Source organism: Halichoeres trimaculatus, unplaced genomic scaffold (assembly GCF_033239565.1).
Source record: "Halichoeres trimaculatus isolate MK-OKI-2021-1 unplaced genomic scaffold, fHalTri1.1 fHalTri1_scaffold_20, whole genome shotgun sequence".
Taxonomy (NCBI): domain Eukaryota; kingdom Metazoa; phylum Chordata; class Actinopteri; order Labriformes; family Labridae; genus Halichoeres; species Halichoeres trimaculatus.
The window spans coordinates 26846065-26869698 of NW_027437198.1; the positions used below are offsets into that span (position 1 = coordinate 26846065).

At 41.8% G+C, this 23634-nt stretch overlaps 1 protein-coding gene across 1 annotated transcript; it reads left to right on the forward strand.

Moving 5' to 3' along the window:
• The first annotated feature begins 12100 nt into the window (after positions 1 to 12100).
• On the forward strand, positions 12101 to 23528 carry lfng (LFNG O-fucosylpeptide 3-beta-N-acetylglucosaminyltransferase). Its single transcript, XM_074697263.1, has 8 exons — positions 12101 to 12606; positions 19051 to 19099; positions 19216 to 19318; positions 19403 to 19556; positions 19648 to 19733; positions 21566 to 21731; positions 21807 to 21892; positions 21974 to 23528. The coding sequence occupies exons 1-8, from the start codon at positions 12229 to 12231 to the stop codon at positions 22038 to 22040; spliced, it is 1089 nt and encodes a 362-aa protein (XP_074553364.1). The 5' UTR covers positions 12101 to 12228; the 3' UTR covers positions 22041 to 23528.
• Positions 23529 to 23634: the final 106 nt, after the last annotated feature.

The following is a 23634-nucleotide window of genomic DNA, read 5'->3' on the forward strand; positions in this document are numbered from 1 at the left end:
CAACACCCAAAAAGAAAAAAAAAAAAAAAAAATTGGGGGCAATATCATCAATATATTTGATCAATTTTCTGTCAAAATTTTATACAATTCTGAAAATTTTATATTCTGCAATTTTAGTTTATCTATTTATTTATTCATTTATTTATTTTAGTTTGGGGGTTAAAACATTTTTTATTAAAAAAATTGCAAATTTTTTGAGTTAAAAATTTTTGAAAAATGTTGCAGTTTTTATTTTATTTCATTTTTTTTTTTAATTTTACAGATTTTTAGTATGAGAATTTTCTTTGACAATTTTGTAACTTTTAAAAATTTCAATATTTTCATTTTTTAGGAAAATTTTTGTGATTTCAATTTTTTGAGAATTTTGGATTTTTTTAAAAAAAATTTCAATCTTTTAAAAAAATTTAACCAAATTTTTGAAATTATTTTCCAAACTTTTTTTAATTTTATTTTTTTTGTTTTGAAATTCCAATTTTTAAAAATAATTTTGTCTTTAAATTTTAAATAAGTTTTGATTTCTTCCAAATTTTCTAAAATTTTAATATTTTGCAAATAATTTAAATATTAATAATTGAATTAATAAAAAATAAATAAATATTGGAAAAAAAATAAACCTTGCAAATTTTAAACATTTTGAACAATTTTTGACATTTGTGCAAATTTATTCCAAATTGTAACAATAGGACATCACATGTACAAATTTATAGATAAAACAAAAACTTTCAGTTTTGATTATTATTCACTAGGATTTAACTTTGTACAGAGTTTTATTTACTTTATTGGCAATATTGTGAAGATAAAATATATTTTGTGGCTCCTGAATGACTTTAATCCAGGTGAGTTGAGGAAAAATGGCTCATATGAAAGTAAAGGCTGCAGACCCCTGGATTAGTCTGACGCTGTGATTGGAGGAAACCCAGGGCTCTGGTGATCTCATCCATTTATCACACTAAACTCTTATTTTGACATCTCAGAGAGGCCCAGCAGAGTCTGCTGCACGAGTTAAAACCGAGATAAGTTCGACTGTCAAAACATTTCAGGCCGACATTACTCCGAAGGGGACGGTCAGCGGTATCAGTGGTCTCTGTGAAGCATGTGGTGTCTCTTATCTGGGGGGGAGACGCTGACACTCCAGGACTTGTTAGTTTCTGAAAGCATCCTGTGTCATCCAGAGATGTTCCTCTTTTCATGCAGCGACTCCTTCTTCTAAATCAAAATAGACACTTGTGGCTGCGCACAATGGGTCGCTTTGTTTCTCAGTGAAAGGAGAGCATGTGCTTTGCTAACGCCGCGCTCGCAGCAGCCAACCTCCGGGACAACTTCTCCACTCGGCCTTTGATTAAGGAGCACGGTTATGCATGGATGACTTCCTCCAAGGTGCCTGGAGGTTGTGGGAAAGGCCCAGTGAGTAAGTGTGGCCTCAATCCTGCCTGAGCTGAATGGGCTACACACACTTTAATGATACTGGGTGCTGTCCAGCTGAGAGGGAGGGGGTTACTGTAGGTCACGTGACGGAGACTGATGGGACAAATCTAACAATGTGTGTGTGTAACTGCCAAACCATCCCAGCAAAGAGTCTTAAAGCAACATAAACCTAATTTAAAACATCAAATGTGAGACTTTGTCATCGGCATCATCACAGAGATCTGTGCTAACGCCGCCGGCCAGAAACAGGCTAACCCGTGCTTATCAGCGCGGCTCTGATCTGAGGTCAGGCCTGTTATTTCCTGGCCTCCTCTCAGCTCATCTGCGTCGGTGTGAACGCTCGGCCACAGACGACCTCTTATTAAACAGCGTGATTAGTGTGGCGCCCGTTTAGGAGCCCGAGAGTGCGAGGGGTCGTCTGCTTTCTGAAGGAGATTAATACAGAAGCCGAGCGGCCCCGTGGTGCTTTCAGGGACCTGGACATTCCTGAGGAGGAGCAGGGATGGAGCGGTGAGTTTCCACCTCCTCCTTCTCCTCCTCCTGGACTCCTGCTGCGTTCAGGTCCCGCCTAACCTGCTCCTGTCACCACGTCTCCCACGGGAAATCAAAAGCCTCGTAAGCAGCGCTAATGCTACAGTTTCCCACGGATACTACGAGAGCTAAAGGAGGTCGGCGAGGAATCAAGTTTCAAAACACTTGAAAACTCATCCCTCCAGAGGCTGCGGCGCGAACAGGCCGGGCGGTTTCTGATTGATTAAACTTACAGTTAGAAACGTTGTCGGAGAAATATGCTAACACGCTAAATCCCTATTCTTCTCATGAGCTCCTGACAGCAGAACTCAGCCTCAGATAATCCATTTAATATGAGAGGATCAGCCCGGTCGGACCCACCACACGGGATAAACTGCTGCTCTGTGGGACGGGAGCTGCTCCTGGAGCCGGGCCAGAACTGGAGCTGGGATTTAATCCCAGAGACCGACGGGAGCGGGTTTCCCTCAGACGACGGGGCTAGAAGGTGTGTGATTGTGGAGGGTCTCTCTGACAGGTGGTGCGCTCTGTAAGCCGTGCGGTAACCCCTGCGTGGCCCTGATACCACTTATCCTCAAACGCTGAGTCCTCCTGATGTCATTTAACACAGATCCCTTTTATTAATAACAATTAACGGATCATGAGGAGAAACAACAGCTGGTTAATCTGGAGAATGAGGAGAGATCCAGCGAAAAGCCAGCAGATACAGTGGGGAAAATAAGTATCGAACGTGTCAACTTTTTTCTCATTACATTTATTTCTAAAGCTGCAATTCAAACTAAATTTCTCCCAGACATTGATATTAACTCAAATAATCCACACATGAAAAGAAATCACAACGTTCAGGTCCATAAATAATGATCATGTGATGATGGGTAAAGGCAAAGAGCTCTCTGAAGACATTCACAACCTGATTGTTGCTCAGCATCAGAATGGAACTGGTTACAGACTTATATCAAAGCACCTGAATATTCCAGTCAGCACCGTTGGGGCCATTATTCACAAGTGGAAGAAGCACCACCTTACCATCAACAGGCCACGCACAGAAGCTCCTTGAAGATTTCTGACCAGGGAGTCAGAGAGATAGTCAGAAGAGTACTCAACGAGCCAAGGACCACCCTGAAAGTGCTCCAGAAAGACTTGGAGGCAGCAGGTACAATTGTTACAGAGAAAACAATAGGCAATGCACTCCACCGCCATGGCCTCTATGGACGCTCAGCCCGCAAGACTCCATTCCTCAAGAAAAGGCATGTTGAAGCTGGTTTAAAGTTTGCTAAACAGCATCTTGACAAGCCTGTAAAATACTGGGAGAATGTTGTCTGGTCAGATGAGACCAAAACTGAACTTTTGGGCTGTCATACTACAGACCATGTTTGGAGGAGAAATGGCTCTGCACATCAGCCAAAAAACACGACACCAACAGTGAAGTTTGGAGGTGGAAGCATCATGGCATGGGGTTGTTTCTCATCTCATGGTGTTGGCAAACTTCATATAACTGACGGAGCAATGAATGGAGCCATGTATGGGGAAATTCTTGATCTGAATCTGCTGCCATCCACCAGGATGATGAAGATGAGACGTGGCTGGACCTTCCAGCAGGACAACCATCCAAAGCACACGGCAAAGTTGACTCTCAAATGGTTTCAGAAACAGAAAATCAATCTGTTAGAATGGCCTAGTCAATCACCTGACTTCAATCCAACTGAACATTTGTGGAAAGAAGTAAAGAAAAGGGTTCACCAGAGGGCACCAAAGAATATTCCAGATTTAAAGACAATCTGTGCAGAGGAATGGGCCAAAATCACACCTGAGCAGTGTCATTATTTATGGATCTGAACGTTGTGATTTCTTTTCATGTGTGGATTATTTGAGTTAATACCAATGTCTGGGAGAAATTTTGTTTGAATTGCTGCTTTGGAAATAAATTTAATGAGAAATAATTTGACACGTCCAATACTTATTTTCCCCACTCTGATTCGCCACCTCTGTGTCTTCAACCATCAACCGGCGCCGTTTTCACAGAGCCATAAAGCCCCCCCCCTCCTACAGTCACATCTGCTTTTCATTGTCATGGCTCCTTAATTTGTCTGGCCTCCCATGTTGCTGTATATCACCCCGCTCCCCGCGGAGTCGCTCTTCGTAAACAATGAGCCACAGCTGAACTTTGCCACTCTGCGTTTACAAAAACATGAACCGAGCTCCGTGAGTCATCAGAACGCCACGAGTAAAAGGTTAAAATCTCTCCGACGGGGGAAGTGAAGGGGAGTTATTAACCCTGATGATCTGCAGAGATTAATCTCAGCAGAGCCAGTGTCTGTGGAAATCCTGCTCATTTGTCATCGCGCCCCACGTCCATGGAGGATTCAGAAACATTCGACCTTTTCAGGAGAAATAAGAGCGACAGTTTCCACTCGGTCTGTAGGGAGACATCAGCCCCAGAGCCCAGGACCAGGACCAGGGATCAGATAACAGGCAGCACACAGGGGAGCCATCCTTTAACCTGTGATCACATGACCACCAGGAGGAGGAACAAAGGAGTCAAACAGGAGCTCCAAAACCTTTATGTACACCAAGCTACAGATGATTTTAAAGACTCTGAAAGACCTGAAGCATCCGAGCCCCTCTCACAGCCAGAGACATGGTGTCAGAACGTCAAAGTTCTTAGATTTTGCAAATCCTGGTGATCTTACAAGACCACATCTGGATTTTAAGCCCTGTGCAGGACAGAGGCTGTCATTGTCCTCTCTCTGTGTCTGTAAACAGGCTCTGCCCCTGCCCCGCTCCGTCCTCCTCTCTATCAGGCTCAAAACTCCACTGAGGAAAACACAGTCAGACTCAGTGATGATCCGTGCAGGTAAATGCAGCTGGAAACGAATGTTTACAGAACTTACCTTCAAAACCTGTCTCCTGTTTTTCTGCGCTCTGTAGAGTACACACGTCGTATCGTATAACTCTGGATGATGACACACCGCACAGATTGTTTTCTCCTCCATCTTCCGGCAGAGTTGGAGTCAGAGCAGGTGGCGGTTCCCCCCCAAGCCATCAAACTAATGACGTCGTGAGGGAATGTCATCGCTGATTGGCTGCCGCACCATAGCCTCATGTGAATTTGCGTCGAAAGTTCAATATTTTCAACTTGACGTAGAGGCGACTGGCGCCCCAAACGTGCCGACACACCGTTCGGGGCGAGTCGGCGTCTAAACGTGTCTTTGCATTGACTTTGTATGTCATCTTGACGCAAAATTTGTGTCCAGTGTGGCCGCACCATAAGAGACTGGACTATTATGATGCATGTAAACATCTTAGTCAGACTCAGATTGGACAGAATGTAGCTCGATCGATGGTTGCTATAGGCACTGCGGTTGGATTCAGCAGGACTTGGCATATATTGGCGTTCAGTGTGAGAAAATTTTACCAGGAAGAGGAAGTAGATGACCACAACAAATAAGGTTGCACACAAAAAACACCATGTAATGTAATTATTCACAGTATGTAAGAAACATAAAGAGCTACAACTGCATCCATCTCGGCCATTGACATATGAATGTCGCTTCTTCTTCAGGTGAACAGAAACCAGTTTGATACGCTCACAGCTTTGCTTATCAAAAATGGACACACCGCCACCTACTGACACGGAGTGAGACGTTCTCGGCCAGAAGTCTGATTCTCTTTTCTGCGTCTACATAGAAAACTGGATTCATATAAAACAAGACTAAAGACCTCGGGTAACACTACACATCTACAGACTGGGTTTTAAGGAGCACACAACATCTTCAGAAGTTTTTGATCTTTAATGTCAAACATGAAACTTTCCTGCAGAGACTTTCTTCACTGTACATTAAAGTTGAACTTGTTTAAACTCTTTTCTCCACCGCTGCACTTACAGGGAGGTAAAAAATGACTCGGTTTAATCCAAAAGGAAACAGTTCCTCCGCAGAAACCAGTTTATTCTTATAACAAGGATGTTCCAGCATCTCACAGGCTTTATTTCAGACTGCCAGAGTCTAAACAAACCAGTTTACAATGAGGCTGTCACCACTGTGACCGCCAGACCCACGAGACCCAGACACAGAGAAATTACACAATGTGTGTGTAACACCCACTCAGAGCGGAGAAACCTCAGCACATCCCCGACGGAGCCTCTTCAGCCGACGGCCCCGTGAGAGAGTGACACTCCGTTTTCACACAACACGCCGCACGCCGCCCTCTTTCTCCGTCCTGACTGAGCGTGTTTGTCCTCAGAGCCTCAGTTTTCAGACCGTAAAGACCAGACATGAGCAGAGTCTTCCCAGTTTAATGTGTCAATCATCGGATGTTCCCAGAGCGGCGGGGCCCACACAAAGACACGGTGCTGGGAAGCATTAGGCTGACGGACTGGAAGTAGGGCAGGGGCAGGGGGTGTGGAGCAGGTCTGAACAGTTATGCTAATAGCTCGTGTTCGCCTGGTTATGGAGAGTGAAAAGACGGCGATTAGCTCCTTAAAATAGGACACACAGCGCAGGTCGGCGACTTCCTGTTTGGGCTGGATCTGCAGAGTTGAGCAGTTTTTTTCCCTGATGCATCTTCAAATCAAAAACAAACAGTTTATGCAAAACACCCAGAGGACGGCTCGTACATGAATGAGAAAAGGCCGAAGAGGCGACACAACAAACCATTACAACGCCTCAAAGACTTCAGACTCTTCTTTTGTCTACCACGGTCCACAAACAGGACCATGGTCTACAGCAGGACCTCTCCCCAACCTTCCCTACCTCTTAAAACTCACACGCTGACATGGAAACAGCTCAAAGATGTCACGGCCTGCAGAGGTCCCCTGAGTTTACTGAGCTCTGAGCAGAAACATGAACCTGAGGGTCTCTGGTGGATATCTGATTTCATGTAACGCTGTGTTTTCCTGGAGTGTACACAGGTCTGTTCTGTTCTCAGTGACGGTGGCTGGTTGGTGCCAAAAAGTTCAGGATTTGATGAGGCTGATGGGGCTCTGAATCAAACAAGTTTATCAGACTGAATTATCAGGTAGAAGAAACCAGGCTCAACATGTCCGGACATGCCAGCTCGTCTCACTCTGAATGATGGACACAGAGCTTGACATTAACACCCCCAACCCACCAAATGCAAGTGAATTCAGCAGGGACAGGAAACACAGAATCATTTAACAGTTGTTTTCTAAATCAGCATCTGAAATATTAAACCAATCGCAATCCTCGCATGGGGTTTGAGTCACAAACTGGGGTCAATACTCCCCAAACTTTTTAAAAGTGTGGATGTTTCTCTGACGGAGCTTATTTAAGCTCACACAGCACATGTCTAACCGACAACACTCAGGGCAGAGCAGTGGAGGAGAGTGGAGCATGTAGAGAAAAGAAAGTGAAACTTTACTATGGTCACAGAAACAAGATGCTGTAGGAAAAATATAACTAAATATAACTTCTGTAAAAATCTGAAATCTCATCAAGTGTTTTTGTTTAATTTTTAGTAGAAAATGTCTTTTTAGACTTAATATGAGCCACATTCACCTGACCAGTCCAGAAAAATATTTGATTTCAAGTTATTTAAAGACAAAAATTAGGTCTGAATGGTTTGTAACAAAAAAATCTGCCAATGGAACAAGAGAGATGTTACTAATATGAGGACATTATTCTAGTTTTAAGCAAATTTTTGAGCAAATTTTTCTTGTTCAATTTCCTTTTTTTTTTTTTTTTTTCATTTTCTGGACTAACCAGTTGAATGTGGCTCATATTAAGCATAATAAAACAACTTTTTACTTAAAATAAGACAAAAACACTTGATAAGTTTTCAATTTTTTGCAGTGCAAAAACCAGATCATTCTAAATAAATGTTTCTCGTAGCCCAGTGCGACTTTTATACCTTGTTTTATTTGGCCTACGCAACTTATACTATGCAAGTTATTCTAATAGTCCTGAAAATATGGTACTTTTTAAAATAGATGAATAAATAATAAAAAAAAATTATAAAAAATTATTATTATAATTAGTATTATTAATTTCATTATTATTGTTATCTTTATTGTTATAATTATAATGATAATTATTATTATTATTTATCAAATATAATAATAATAATAATAATAATTATTATTATCATTATTTATCAAATATAATAATAATAATAATTATTATTATTGATATTATTATTATTATAATTTGAAATATTTTTTTATTTAATTTTTTCGACAAAAAATAATAATAATCAGACAGTGTCGTTTAGTTTTTCCAGTTTAGTTTTAACCTTTTCAATTAATCTTCTATAACCCTTCAACACTTTTTTTGTATGCATTATTAAGCTTCTCCTTTTATGTCTTTATCTTAATAAACTGCATATTTTCATATGAAAGGAAAACAACCTTACACACACATCAGTTTCCAAAATGAAGAACGGATAATGACCTGTGGTGTTAGAAACTGATGTAGTCATGGTTTGAGTGTGAACGGGGGACATTTACATTTAAAAAGGTTGGAAATCTTTAGCATGTTGCAGTTAGCTTTTATCATATTAAACATGATTATTCAATAACAAAATTGTAGCTGGTGAAACTGCTGAGTGGCTAGTAACACCAGGAAACTAGAAAGCAAAAACGTTAATGGATGCAATGATTTGCTCCTGGCGTCTTCTGCGAGCTCTCTTTAAGGCGGTCTGCTCAGATTGATGGGAACTCTCTCTGTAGATCAATAAAAACAGCTCCTGTTTGTTTGTTTCTCCAGCAGCTCCAGCCCTCTCTGCCGGGTCCTCTGAGACTTTCCTCTAAAGTTGCACGAAGGGCGGAAACTGAAACCGAGTTCTGAGGAGGACGCCTGCTCCCCTGACTCTGGCTCTCACCCGGGGTGTGACCTGTAATCCCAGCAGAGCTAGTGTGTCCATACTGGGGAAACAAACACCCCAGAGCTCCATCCCACTGCTCGGCTCTCCTCTGCTTATCAAACTCTGTCCTTACAGCTCTCAGAAACCAGCGTTCATGGCAGCAGATCTGAGGCTTGCAGCATTTTATGTTACAGAAAAGCTGGAGCTGATTTGAATCAGTGTCTGATAAACAAAAGCTGGAGCAGCTGAATCCTTGGTGGAGCCATGAGTGATGTTAAACACTCTGGAAATCAAATAAGTGGGAACATCAGGAAAGCTGCGGCTTGGACTTAATGTCTTCCATGTTTCCAGAAAGTGGGATCTATACGCAGAGATGACATCTCACACAACATAACGCACACATGTGTTTCCACTCTTTCTGTGGTGGATATCAGCGAGCAGAGAGTCAGAGTCTTTACCTGCTTTTTGTGCACGGAGCTAAAATTAGCATCGCTTCAAACGGCCGTCACAGAGCCGGGGTGAGCTGCTACGATCGGGGGGAAACAGGCCCATCACGGAGCTGGTTTGTGGGTTTGTGGGTGCTGCGGTGAGGAAGTGGGTCCGTCTGAAGAAACTGGGTTTAATCTCTCTGGTATTCAGCGGTTTGATGTTAGGCTGGGGGGTCTGAGAGGAGTCAAGGTTGTGGGGAGTATCTGAGGAAGTACAAAGAGTTTTCTATCAGACGATGGAACAAAGGATGGAGAGTGTGGAAACTTTTCTTCAAGTCAGAAAACTGGATGTATGTGTGGATACCGAGCAGACAGAGGAACAATGAAGTTTTTTTTTTTACACTTTCTTTACGACTTTTCTTATAACTTGATACATTTTGGGTCGTTTTTATGTTTCAGACTCTACCAGGGCTGTTAACACCTCAATGTTTCACCCAAAAAAGCAAAAAAAACATAGTGATAAAAATCTGAGTTTACATAGAATAGTGGAGGACTACAAAATGCTGTAGTATGCATGCCAGGCCTGTAGGTGGCGATATAACTGTACTGACACACCACATGAAGTAGAGGTTGGATGATCATCAGACGTATTTATCAAATGTTTCTGCGCCATTAAAAAAAATGGATGTTATCTTGCTTGGCTGAAAAACTGCTCCCCCTGGTGGCTGGCTGCAGTATAGGTCAAAAATCCATCTCCCCAGTCATTCCAGATGGGCTGTGGTCAAACTTTAAAAAATTAATACACCTGGTAGAAATGTTTCTTCAAATGGTGATTTGAAGATATCATTTGGCTGTCTTGTATTAAAGTCCTCTTTTTCTGAAAAGTTTCGTTTTCATTAGTTAAAGAGATTAAAAACTAAGTTTTACGTCATGTTGACAACTGACGTTCTTGTGTATTTTTTTTAGGGATTGTAAAATATGTCAGGAGGGAGAGCCAAGAAGTGATTAGACTCTCCAAAGAAAATGAAAATATTGTTTTTGTCATCAGCAGCTGTCAATCATCGTTAAACGTGATGTAAAACCTCGTTTCTAACCTCGTATAACTAATAAAAATGAAACTGTTCAGTAAAAAGAGGATGTGGATACAAGACAGCCAAATGATATCTTCAAATCACCACAACAATCAGACGTGAGAAACATTTCTACCAGGTGTATTAATTTTTAAAGTTTGACCACAGCCCATCTGGAATGACTGGGGAGATGGATTTTTTGACCTATACTGCAGCCAGCCACCAGGGGGAGCAGTTTTTGTGGTGACTTCACTTTGAGCGGGGCAAGCAGACGTCCATTTTTTCTTACAGTTTATGGTTCAGACATGGCAAAGTTGCCAAGATGCAAAGTGTGATGTTAGTGTTTCCACTGAAAACTTCGTCTTGTTGTGTTTCAGAAAAAAAATCACTCTGGAGGCCGTTTTTAAAAGTGTCTGTTTCGGATCGGCTAAACCAGAGGGTCCCAAGCTTTTTTCAGTGATGCATGCCAAGCACCCTCTAACGGGCGGTGAGCATTTTTTGCATATTTGTACCAGCGTCAAAACTTGAGCGTCTAGCGTGGCGCGATTTCACTCGACACGGGAATACATTTGCTCTCAACACTTTCGGTGGGTAACATTACGCAACGTTAGAGCGCCCTCAACCACTGGGCTAAGGCCTGAACCACACGTATATGGATATTTTTTTGATCGGATATCTTTGTCCTCGTTTAAAAAAAAAAATCTCCGTCCACACCACAGAAATATCTCTGTCCATACGAAGAGGCCAAACTGGAAACGATCGCCTCTGAAGCCTGCAATGCCACGCCTGAGCATGCGCAGTCAAACACAGTGACTTGTTGCTAGGCGCTTGATGTCATCGCGTCAACACCAGCTCCGTTTAACACTGCTACACGGATCCACTCAACCGGATATTTTTTTATTTCTTCACTTTTTTATCCGTTTTTAAAAATCTCCGTTTATGTGGGTGAAATCGCCGTGTTCGTGTAGTTGAGAGGCCCAGTCGGACAGAAAAATGTGCGTTTAGGAATATATCCATATATGTGTGGTTCAGGCATAAAACACCATTTCTGTATGAATGAGAGAACGAAAAGCATCAAAGCTTTGGTGTTTCATGCAGAGGCCAAAACTGCAGAGAAGTCGCTTACGTCCTAAAAACCTAATTATGAAAATACCTGCAGGGAACGAAGGTTCAGCTCCTGCAGAAAGACTCTCTTTAAAAACAAACCTGATGGACAGACGATAGGGGACTCTGGGACTTAATCTGATCGCTGATCTCATCTTAAAGTAATAAAGCTCAGAGATAAGAGGACTTCTCTTTATGGATTCTGGCTCCAGTTTGTTCAGAGTCGTCCTTTCAGAGCGGCTCAAAGCTGAACTGTCTCAATCTGTGACGGGAGCTGTCGGAGGCTCCACCAGCTGCCCCGTTGGTCCAAAATGGAACTTTGGTCGGCGCTTTGGCACCAGACGGCACTCGGGTGTGAGGGCCAAAAATTTGAATAACAAGTGTTCGGGGAAAAGCCAACTGTTTGGAGTCCTCGCAAGGTCAGAGAGGAACAATGGAGGCTGTTTCTGCTGAACGCCGGCTCACGCTCTGGGGCTGAGGAGGAAAACCTGACTCAGCGATAGAGGAGTGAGGAAAACTCTGAGAGGAGTCAGAAACAAACAGATTCTCCTGTAAGTTTTAAAGGGTCAATCTTTAACCTGAGAAAACACTAACACACACAGAAACACACACATACAGCTGAAGCCCCGCCCCCTGATAGAGCGACAATGCCCCGCATGCTGCATTCAAGGACCTCCCAGGAGGCGTGGCTACAGAGGAAGCTTATAAAGCCCCCCTCATGTCACAGAAGTTATTTGGATCCAGTCATGTTTTCGGAGGGGAGCGCGGAGCTGTCCCTGTTTTTCATCTGAGAGGAAACCCCCCCCACATGGACTCCGTCTCTCACAGGTTTAGAGTTAACTCCCAGCTTCACCATGTTGAGTAATAACGTAAAGAAGACAGTCATCTCCATCCTGAGCACAGCTGGTCTCTGCCTGCTGCTGCTCCTGGTCGCTGTGCAGCATCACCGCGTCCAGGTGGGAGAGGAGAGCGGGACGCGCGCTCCGGACGCGCAGCTCGGCGCCGCGCAGGAGGAGAAGAAAGGATTCTCCGCGTACTTCACCAAACTGACCCGAGGCCGGAGGGAGGTGGGGAAGCCCGCGCGCTCCTCCTCTGCGTCCGCGGGGAAGCAGACTCCAGCTGAGGACATCAGCGCGGATGACATCTTCATCGCTGTGAAGACCACCAAGAAGTTCCACCAGTCCAGGCTCAACCTGCTGCTGGACACGTGGATTTCAAGACATGCGCAACAGGTAAGGAGATTTGTCAGATCAGGAGCGTGCAGATTAAAGGGTGAATCCGTGCAGTGAAACACCCACAAACCCCTGCACCCTGTCCCCAGCTCTGTCACTTTTTCCACCCTCCTCTGAGTGATGTCCCTGAGAACGGAGGGAACAGTTTCAGGACCCACTCTTTGAGCCCCCCCCCCCTCCTCTCCCCTCTCCTCTATTATCCCCTCTCCTTTCGGGTGTCCCTGTGAATGCCCCTGTTGCAATGGATGCTTCACAGCAGCGACTCCAGCGCTGTCTCCTTTCCAGGGCCTAACAAAGCATCTCTCTGAAGGGGGAGAAGAAAGAGCTTCCCCCTCTCTCCATGGGAACGTGGGAGCACAGTCTGGGTCAGGCTCACTGGAGGGATGGGATGGGAAACCGGGGGGCTTGGTTGAGGGGATGCATGGGGACAAAGGGGGCGCATCTATAGGCAAGTTTGTGCACGCTGAGTGTGGAAATGTGAGCCTGAGAACCACGCTCCTCACAAAGACGGGCACTGCTACAAAAAGCTGCTGCTCACAGTGATTTAGTCCTGCACCCTGAGGTGACAGGAGGAGCGCTGAATGGGTGCTCTGACACCTCCAAAACCAGGAGTTTGTGGAGAAGCTGACAGAAATATTCTCATGTGTGAGTTGATTGTTGCAGATCTTGACACACACACACACACAGAGGCAGCTGGTGTGAGCCTGCCTGCACAAAAAGCTGCGGCTGAGCTCACAATGAGGGAGGGAGTTGCAGGAGGAAGGGTGACAGGTGGCCAGGAGGGGACTGAACAAAGGCCGGCCTTAATGCCAGCCATATGATGCTCCCAGCTCCCGTCCCGTACACACGGCCGCCCCCCCTGCTCAGGTTTGATTCCCACGCTCACATGATGAACATCTGTGCACTTTGGGTTGTTTTTCCTCCTTTTTTCGCTGCAGACACCAGGGACAGAGTCGTGCAGAGGGAAGCGCAGGAGAGTTTGATTTCCTCCCCTTGCTCACAGAGGGGTTTCACTTTACTTTATGCAGATGGAGCTGCTGTTTACATGAGAATAGGAGGAGCAGATTATCTTTGTGATAGCTGTGTTGACACTTGAGGGTCGCGGCCTTCTGTATCTGTAAACCCATTCAGGGCATAAATAGCAGATTTTGTTAATCCAGACAGATGGTGCTCTTACTTTTCTCCTTTGTGGCTAATAAAAGTGGCACACACACATTTAAACATCTACATTTTCATACTGTGTTTAAAATGCTACTTTATACTGAGTGCAATGGAGCAAAATGCCAAAAGTACACTGTAAAAAATGAACGGATTGGGTTGAATATAAGTCTACTTTGCTTCATATTTAAGACTAAAAACATAAAGTCCAGTCACAAAATGTGTCCAACAGCTCATGTAAAGCTAAAAAAAAATCTTTGTTACAAAAAAAGAGGCTTTAAATCAGCTTTAAAGACTCTTACACTGTAAAAAATTGAATCCCTTTCTAGTGTTTTTGTCTCATTTTCAGTGAAAATGCCTTTTAAGACTCAATATGGGCCATATTCAAGTATAATTTGACAATTTTAACTTAAAATAAGACAAAAACACTTGATAAGATTTCATTTTTTTGCAGTGCAGCTGCTTTTATTAGAGCATAATTTGATTTATCTGGCACCAAATCTTCACAATATGCTGTAAATTCTTCTTTAAGGTGATGATCCAATAATGAGCTCCTAAATATCAAGGAAAACTTAGATCACACTGCAAAAAACTGAAATATTATCAAGAGTTTTTGTCTTTTTACCCTCAATATGAGCCACTTTTAACTGACAAGTCCAGGAAAATGTTTTTTTTTCAAGTTATATAAAGACAAAAAGGAGGTCTGACTTGCTTGTAATGAGTAAATGACCTCATTTTTGTCTTTAAATATCTTGAAACAAGACATTTTTCTGGATTGACCAGTGGAATATGGCTCATAATTAGTCTAAAAAGACAAAAACACTTGATTTTATTTCATTTTTTGCAGTGTAGATGCTTTTATTGGAAGATTATTTGATGTATCTGGCACCAAATTTTCACAATATGTTGTAATTTCCTCTTTAAGGATGGGATCCTATCAAAAGCTTTTTAAGTAAGAAGGAAAACTAAGATTACACTGCAAAAAACTGAAATCTTATCAATTGTTTTTGTCTTTTAGACTTAATCGAAGCCACATTCACCTGATAAGTCCAGTCCAAAATGTCTTGTTTCAAGTAATTATAAAAAAGAGGTCTGAAGTGCTTGAAACAAGTAAACGATCACATTTTTATGTCAAAATATCTTGAAACAAAACATTTTTCTGGACTGATCAGTTGAATTTGGCTCATATTGATTCTAAAAAGACAAAAACACTTGATAAGATTTCTTTTTTTTTGCAGTGCAGATGCTTTTATTAGAGCATAATTTGATTTTTCTAGCACCAAATCTTCATAATATGCTGTAAAATTTCTCTTAAAGGAGATGATACAATAAGAAGTTTTTTAAAATATGAAGACAAAAACACTGCAAAAAATGAAATTTCATCCAGTGTTTTTGTCTTATTTTCAGTAGAAAATGTCTTTTAAGACCCAATCCAAGCCAGTCCAGAAAAAAAGTATAATTTCCAGTTATCTAAAGGCAGAAATGAGGTCTGAATTGCTTGAAATAAGTAAAGGACCTCATTTTTGTCATTACATAACTTAAAACAAGACATTTTTCTGGACTGATCAGTTAGATTTGGCTCATATTAAGTCCAAAAAGACAAAAACACTTGATAAGATTTCATTTTTTGCAGTGCAGATGCTTTTATTAGAGCACAATTGGATTTTTTTTGGCACTAAATTGTCATAACGGGTCATGCATTCCGCTTTGAGGTGATGATCCCATAAGATGCTCTTAAAATATGAAGGAAAACTCAGCTCACACTGCAAAAAACTAAACCCTTTCAAGTGTTTTTGTCTTATTTTTAGTAGAAAATGTGTCCCAATCTAAGCCACATTCACCTGACCAGTCTGAATTGCTTGAAATAAGTAAAGGACCTAATTTTTGTCATTAGACAACTGGAAATAACACATTTTTCTGGACTGATCAGTTGAATTAAGTCTAAAAAACAAAAACACTTGATAAAATTTTAGATTTTTGCAGTGTAGCTGCTTTTATTAGAGCATAATTTGATTTTTCCAGCACCAAATCTTCACAATGAGCCTTGTGTTCCTCTTTAAGGTGATGATCTGATAAGAAGATGTTAAACTATGAAGGAAAACTCAGATCACACTGCGAAAAACTGAACCCTTATCAAGTGTTTTTGTCTTATTTAAAGTAAAAATTCTCTTGCTTCACTTGATATGAGCCACATTTAACTGATCAGACCAGAAAAATGTCTTGTTTTAAGACAAAAATGAGGTCTTTTACTCCTTAAATAACTTTTAATAACTTGAAAGAAGACATTTTCCTGGACTGGTCAGGTGACTGTGGCTCAGATTGAGTCTAAAAAGACTTTTTCTACTGAAAATGAGACAAAAACACTTGATAAGATTCCAGTTTTTTGTAGTGCTCTTCAGAGGTCGAGCTGTGAATTAATGCTGAAGGAAACTCTCTCATCTTTGTCTGATGAAAGGTGTTGAGAGGCTTTGATTCCTCCGAGCAGAGAGGAAGAGCGCTCTGGGTGGATGTGATTGGGTGGATGTGTGCGGTGGATGAACGGGAGCCCTGATGCCCTTCCTTCCTGTGGAGCTGGAGACAGCCAGCCAGGCACCGCGTTGGGCTCAGACAGGGCCGTGCCAGGCCTTCCTGAGAGCAGCCCTCACCCCGTGCTCCCTGCGCCTCTTATCTCTGCTCCACACTCACATTCTTCCTCCTCTCTGTTTGCATTAGTATGCTATGAGAGTAACTGTTCTGTAAAGTTTCACTTAGCGAGCACAAAGGGAGAGACGGGGGAGGGGGGCTTCCCGGGAAGGTGTGTCTTTGGTTAACTCCTGCAGCTGTATGCAAATGCAGGCAAACATATTTGTAATTTACCCAGCAGAGACTTTACCCAGCATGAAAACTCACAGCATTGTTCTATTCAGGGGCTCCGGCCGGAGGCAGGGAGGAGGAGGAGGAGGAGGAGGCAGGATGGGGTGTGAGGAGGGGGTGAATGGCCACACACGGATTTCGATTTACTAATCAGCAGAGAGATTCCTCCCCTCCTCCCTCCTCGTCTCCTCGTCTCCTCGCCTCTTTCAGGGCCCTGGCAGCTCTGGCAGCTGCCTCAGTGATTAGACCATCTATTCAACGGCTTAAAAAGCAAACAGCGCCAGCCTCTGATCCCCTCACCAGCTCCAGCTACCACCTTCCCTAAACAAACACCGGCTCATGGCTTCAGCGCCGAGCAACATCTGCTCAGAGTTTGCTCCTCAAACAGTTCAGATCTGAAAAAAAAAGAGGAGCGCGGCAGAAAGACGCGTGTTTTCATTCAAGCCGCGCCAGCTGCCTGTTGAAAGATGCAGATCACAAACGGCGAGCGCCTAGCAGCGGGGACAGGAAGCAGCAGGAATGTTGCCTGGAGGTAACTGAGGCGCTCTGTCAGAGGAGGCCAGGGGCGGCGAGCTGGCGTGTAGAGACACGTGGCTCAGATAAAGTAGCGTGATGTGCGGCAGGTGCTGCCTCACCTGAGGTGAAGAGTAAACAGAGAGCTGACAGTTAGAGAGTTAGCGCCGCTTTCATCAGCAGCGTTCAGCAGCTGGCACCTGCTCAGTGTGAGCGCTCATAAAGAGGAGGATAAGCTGCCCACGCTCGCCGTAAACACACTTCCTGTAAAGTGCTCTTTGTTGTTCACTGTTATATGACAAAGGGTGTTCAACCTGTGGCTCTGGAGCCTCATGAGGCTCTTTGACTCTTTTGCAGCGGCTCCTTGTAGGGTGTTGATAATTTGAGACACTGACACTTTATAAAATCATGCATTAACATTTTGTTGTGACAGATATGCATCACATTTTGCAAAAATAAACGTTAAAATTTTTTTTTCAGATTTTTGCAATTTTTTAAAAACTTTTTGCATGAAAAAGAACAGTTTTTAAAGATTTTGAAATTTTTTTGAATTTATGTAAATTTTGCAAATTATTTTAATTCAATTTTTCTTAACTTGGCAAATGTTTGAAATCTTGTAAAAAAAAATTTATAAATTGTATATTTTTGATATAACACTTAATATTTTTTGATTTAATTGATTTTATTTTCACAAATATAAATTTATTATTTTTGCAATTATTAATTTTTAGATAATGACATTTTGGAAAATGTTTAAATTGTATTTTATTTTATGACGTTGTAAATTTTGGCACATTCTAAAATTTCATTTTTTTAAATCACACAACTTATTGAAATTTTGTAAATTTTGCACATTTGTGAAATTTATGATTTTTTTTGCAATGAAATTTTTTTAAAAATTAAGACATTTTGGCAATTTTTTAAAAATTTTATAATTATTACACTTTTTTAACATTTTGTAAATTTGGGCACATTTTTAATTTTTTTTTTTTTTAATGAGGGAACTAATTGAGATTTTATAAATTTTACACATTTGTGGAATTTATGAAATTATTTTTGCAATGAAAAAAAAAACAATTAAAATTTTTTGGCACTTTTTAAAAAAAATTATTTTATTTTTTGACATTTTTGTAAATTTTGGCACATTTTTCAATCACATATTTTTTTTAATTAGGCAACTCATTTAATTTTTTTTAAATTATGCACATTTGTGAAATTTATGAATGTAAAACTTCTTATTAATTAAAAAAATATTTGCAAATAAATTTAAAATTAAGGTTAAATAGACATACCTAAAAAAATGTCTCGTTTAGATAATTCTTCACTAAATTTTTACTTTTATTAGAGTTTTAAACACTTTTTTTGTCTTTATTGTGAAGATAAAGTTGATTTTGTGGCTCCTGAATGACTTTAATCCATCTGAGCTGAAGTAAAACGTCTCCTGTTTGTGACTAACTGCTACATTTAAAGACGCCTGCAGCGTGTCTTTGACTCCTGGGCTGTCACTCACTCACACTCACACACACACTCACTCACTCACAGATCATACACACTGATGGCAGCAGCAGGTCCAGCAGAGTGCTGTTCCTCAGCCGGGGGATGGGGAACATGGACGGGGTGTGTGTGGGGCGGACAGTCTGCCTCCGCCTTTGTTCGGTGTCTGGGATGCTTCGGGGCGGCGGTGCGGTTGCCATGGAGAGAGTGAGAGGCGGCACAAAAGGCTTTTATCGGAGCAGGGGTTGTTTAACTCAGAGAGTTTTCCACTGCATAAAGACGCGTTGATGGATGCTAATCACACCCAGCGGAGAAAGACGCACTTTGTGGTCATGTGACCGCTTCACAAGATCTCCCCAAGTGCTTCAGATTTTATGGGTTTCAGTCTCAGTCTGCTCATGTGCGCTGTGCTCTGTGTGTTTACAGACCTTCATCTTCACTGACGGGGAGGACGAGGAGCTGAAGAAGAAAATCGGTGAGTGGGAACAAAGCAGAGCGCTGTTCAAAGAAACGAGCTGATAAATTTAGATCTACAGTTTGAGCTGATTTTCCTCAGGGCGAAGTTTTAACAACAATCCTCTTCTGTCACAGGGAGTCACGCAATCAACACCAACTGCTCTGCAGCTCACAGCAGGCAGGCGCTGTCCTGTAAGATGGCTGTGGAGTACGACAAGTTCATTGAGTCCAGGAAAAAGTGAGTCTGGATCCAGCTCCTGGAGGATTTTCCTGATCCCGGAGGTCTCAGAGTCTAACCCCTCTCCTGCTTCCTCCCTCTCAGGTGGTTCTGTCACGTAGACGACGATAACTACGTCAACGTTCCCAGTCTGGTGAAGTTCCTGTCCCAGTACCCGCACACCCAGGACATGTACCTGGGTAAACCCAGTCTGGATCGGCCCATCGAGGCCACGGAGAGGCTGGGGGACAACAAGCTGGTGAGTGGATGCTTTTCTTTCTTCTGTTTTTAAAGTATAACATAGATTAAACTTTTGAAAATGACAAACTGTTTTCTTCTTGTTGGAACAGAAACCTGTCAACTTCTGGTTTGCTACTGGAGGAGCAGGATTCTGCGTGAGCCGAGGTCTGGCTCTGAAGATGAGTCCCTGGGCCAGGTAGGACACACCTGGGTCCCTGTTGTTCTGTAGCCTCGTCCACGCATAGAAATAAAAAAATAATAATAAGATATCGATATTTCAACTCCTATTAACGATTAAAAACAAACAAAAAAACATATTTTAGGTGAGTCCTAAGTATGACACGTCCTTTGCACCTCCACTGCAGTAGATGGCACTGTAGAGCTACTCCGCTGTATTTTTCTCATAGACTGTATTATAAAAATGATCTCAAAGTTTCTTCAAAATATATTTTTCTTAAAGTTGATGATGTGAGTTTTGATGCTGTAAAAAATCAACATTTTCTCTCTAACTTTGGTTCAGTTAGTTTAAAATCATTTTAAGTTTTGTTTTTACAGTGTAGTAGACAGATAAAATGATAATCATAGTTATTTTTGCTCAATATAAGATTTTTTTTAAGTGACAAACTTGATGCTGGTCATGTTTTTAAGTTAAGTGTTCAACCACAGTAAAATAGAATTGTTTTTTTTAATCAAAAAGTTGGGAAGAATATCGCGATAAATCACAGTATTGTGATACCGTGATATTATCGTATTGTAAGGTTTTTACCGATACTCACCTCTATTTTGTTTTTAAAAATTTTTTCATCCACACAGGTCAGGAAAACTCGTCAAAAATGCGTCGTGAGGCACGCCACACTCATTTTGTCAGTGTTTTTTTGACATGAAATGTGCCAGCCAATCAGAATACAGAATACACCTCTGTCATTCAGTTTCGACATTTTACAACCAAAAGATTCAGTTTCTGGCGTTGACACAAAACCATAAACCACACTTCAATTTTTATGTATTCAAATTTATTACATTTTGGCAAATTTAAAATTAAATTTTTTTGAAAATGATTTTAAAAAAAAAAGATTAATTACATTTTGGCAAATTTTATAATTTTTTTTTTTTTTGTAATTTTTGGCACTTTTTTAAATTTCAATTTTTTTTAATTAGGCAACTTATTGAAATTTTTACAAATTTTGCAAATTTGTGAAATTTATGAAATTATTATTATTTTCTTTTTTTATATTTACAAATTTATTTAAAATAAAAAAACTTGGGACATCACATGTACTAATTTATTTAACTCAAAAACTTCTCGTTTAGATAATTATTCACTAGAATTTTTACTATGATCAGAGTTTTAAACATTTTTGTTGTCGTTATTGTGAAGATAAAGTAGATCTTGTGGTTTCTGAATAACTTTAATCCAGCTGAGCCGGTGTTGACACATAACCATGTAACCACACTGCAAAAACTGAAATCTTATCAAGTGTTTTTTTTTTCTAATTTAAGTAGAAAATGTATTTTTAGATTTGATATGAGCTTTTACTTGTTACAGTAATTTAGACCTCATTTTGTCTTTTAATAACTTGAAATATGACTTTTTTCTGGCCTGTTCAAGTGAATGTGGCTCACAATAAGTCTGAAAATACTGAAAATAAGACAAAAACACTTGATATGAGTTCAGTGTTTTACAGTGTAAGACTCCTCAAAAACTGATTTGATGCCTCTTTTTTAGTAACGAAGAATTTTTTGAGCTGTTTGACACATTTTGTGACTGGACTTTATGTTTTGAGGCTTAAATTTGAAGCAAAGTAGCTCCATATTCAACCAACTCAGTTCATTTTTTACAGTGTACTTTTAGCATTTTGCTTAATTGCACACATCACTTTGTCTGGAGTTTTTAGAAAATGTTTTTAGTGAAGCGTAAAGCTGCAGTTTGAGTGGATGACAGGTGTAAATGTATAAAAATACACCTGGCTGTGTGTGGGCGTGGCCTGTAGACTCACCTGTCGTCGTCTCCTCTCTGTGTCCTTCCAGCGGCGGTCACTTCATGAACACAGCGGAGAAAATCCGCCTCCCCGACGACTGCACCATCGGCTACATCATCGAGTCGGTCCTCGGGGTTCCTCTGACCCGCAGCAACCTGTTCCACTCCCACCTGGAGAACCTGCAGCAGGTGCAGCGATCAGAGATCCACAAGCAGGTGAGAAGCTCAGCTGGGTTTAAAAAGTCACAGATTTCTCCTCCTCAGTCGCTCACGCTCCTCGTCTCTCCTCAGATCACTCTCAGCTACGGGATGTTTGAAAACAAGAGTAACATCATCAACCTGAAAGGAGCTTTCTCCACGGAGGACGACCCGTCCAGGTGAGGCGCCGCCCTTCGTTCACTCAGACTCACTCCACGTCTCTTTGATCCAAACTCAAACTCTGCGTCTTTCTCTTCCAGGTTCAAGTCTGTGCACTGCCTCCTGTACCCGGACACCCCCTGGTGCCCCCCTCAGGTTGCCCTCTAAGGCGACCGCTCCTTTCTCATCCTCGTCCCCGTCACGCCTCGGTATCTGAAAGGCGTGTGGGGACCAGTGTTTGGTATCAGACCGTGCGGCTGCGGCCTTCTCGCTGCAGTGGCGTGCGGTCTTTAATGGTTTAACTGGGCTGCTGTGCGGCCCGCCTCTGGACTTTTTACGTCTTCCTGCACCAAACCCGGGACCGCGCCCGGCTCGTGAAGCACGGGGTCGGCGGACTCCGGGTTTTTTGTGAGGAAGCTTTCTGCATTTCGCTTTGCAGGCAATCAGTCGGGCTTTGTGATGTAAATGTTGCTTGTAAATGTATCTGCGATTCTCATAGAATGTATGGTCGTATATCCACGCCGTAACGCCAGCTTCGTTAACACTCGTTAGCCTCCTAGCTTAGCTGAAAACAGCTCTCTGCTTGTAGCTCTTTGGCTGTTTCCCGGCTTGTTGTTGAACTCGAAGACTCCGGACAAACTTGGCGAAATGAAGATATTTGTGTTTTCAGTGAACAGTATTTTCCTTTAACCACCTGAGCTGACGGCGGCGAATTTCCAAATGCCTTTGAATCGACCTGATCTGAAGTATTTTAGGATAAAGCACTTTTTTCTTTAAGACGGTTTATTCCAAACTGATCTAATTTATGTCTACATGCTTCAGATTTGTGTCAGAATTAACTCAAATAATTGACAACCCCGCAAAATCTCTGCGTCCTTATTTAACGAGCCTCCCTGCATTGTCACAATCAGGAGATGAACGAGCGGAGGAGGTTTTGATCGGGGTTACAATCAGCTTTGGGAATGTTTTATTTCATGTTTTTTTATAAATTGCACAGCTGAGTTTCCAATAATCTGATGTTTGCTCCTGGGAAGAGTCTCACCTCAGGTTGGAGGTGAAATCAGACGCTCAGATTACAGATTACGGTCTAACGAGCTGCTTTCTGCTCCAATCTGAGGTGAGAGCTTCACACGAGCAACCTCAGCGCTCCCACATGGAGGTGTGTGTGTGTGTGTGTGTCCCTCTGTGTTATCCTCGCCCATATTGGGTGACTGTACATCTCCATGACAGTATTGTGTACTGTTCCTGTTGAAATGTAGAGACTGTTTAGACTTTAACCCTCGCTGTGGTTCACACATGCTTTTAATGACCTGGATGTGATTTTTTGTACTGCTCTCACTGCAAAAACTGAATCTTATCAACTGTTTTTGTCTTTTTCAAGTAAAAAAATATCTTTTTAGACTCAGTCTGAGCCAGATTCACCTGACCAGTCCGGAAAAACGTCTCATATTTAGAGTAATTTTACCTAAAATGAGACAAAAACAGTTGCTAAGGATCAGTTTTTGCAGCGCTGTGTTAATGCCCGTGCTGTTTATTCTCCAGTATCTGGAGCGTTCGAACAGTTCATCCCAGATACTGGTTTCTCAGGGATTGTGAGCTGATCCTGTGTTAAAGTCCATCATGTGACCCGTGGTGGGACCTAAAGATGAAATAAAGTGCATAACCACTGAGAAACACGGCTCCTGTCCTGGTTTTTCTTTGACTTTCTGCAAGATGGTTCAAGCAGAAAAGATGAAACTTTGATCGTTTGGTGTTTAATGGG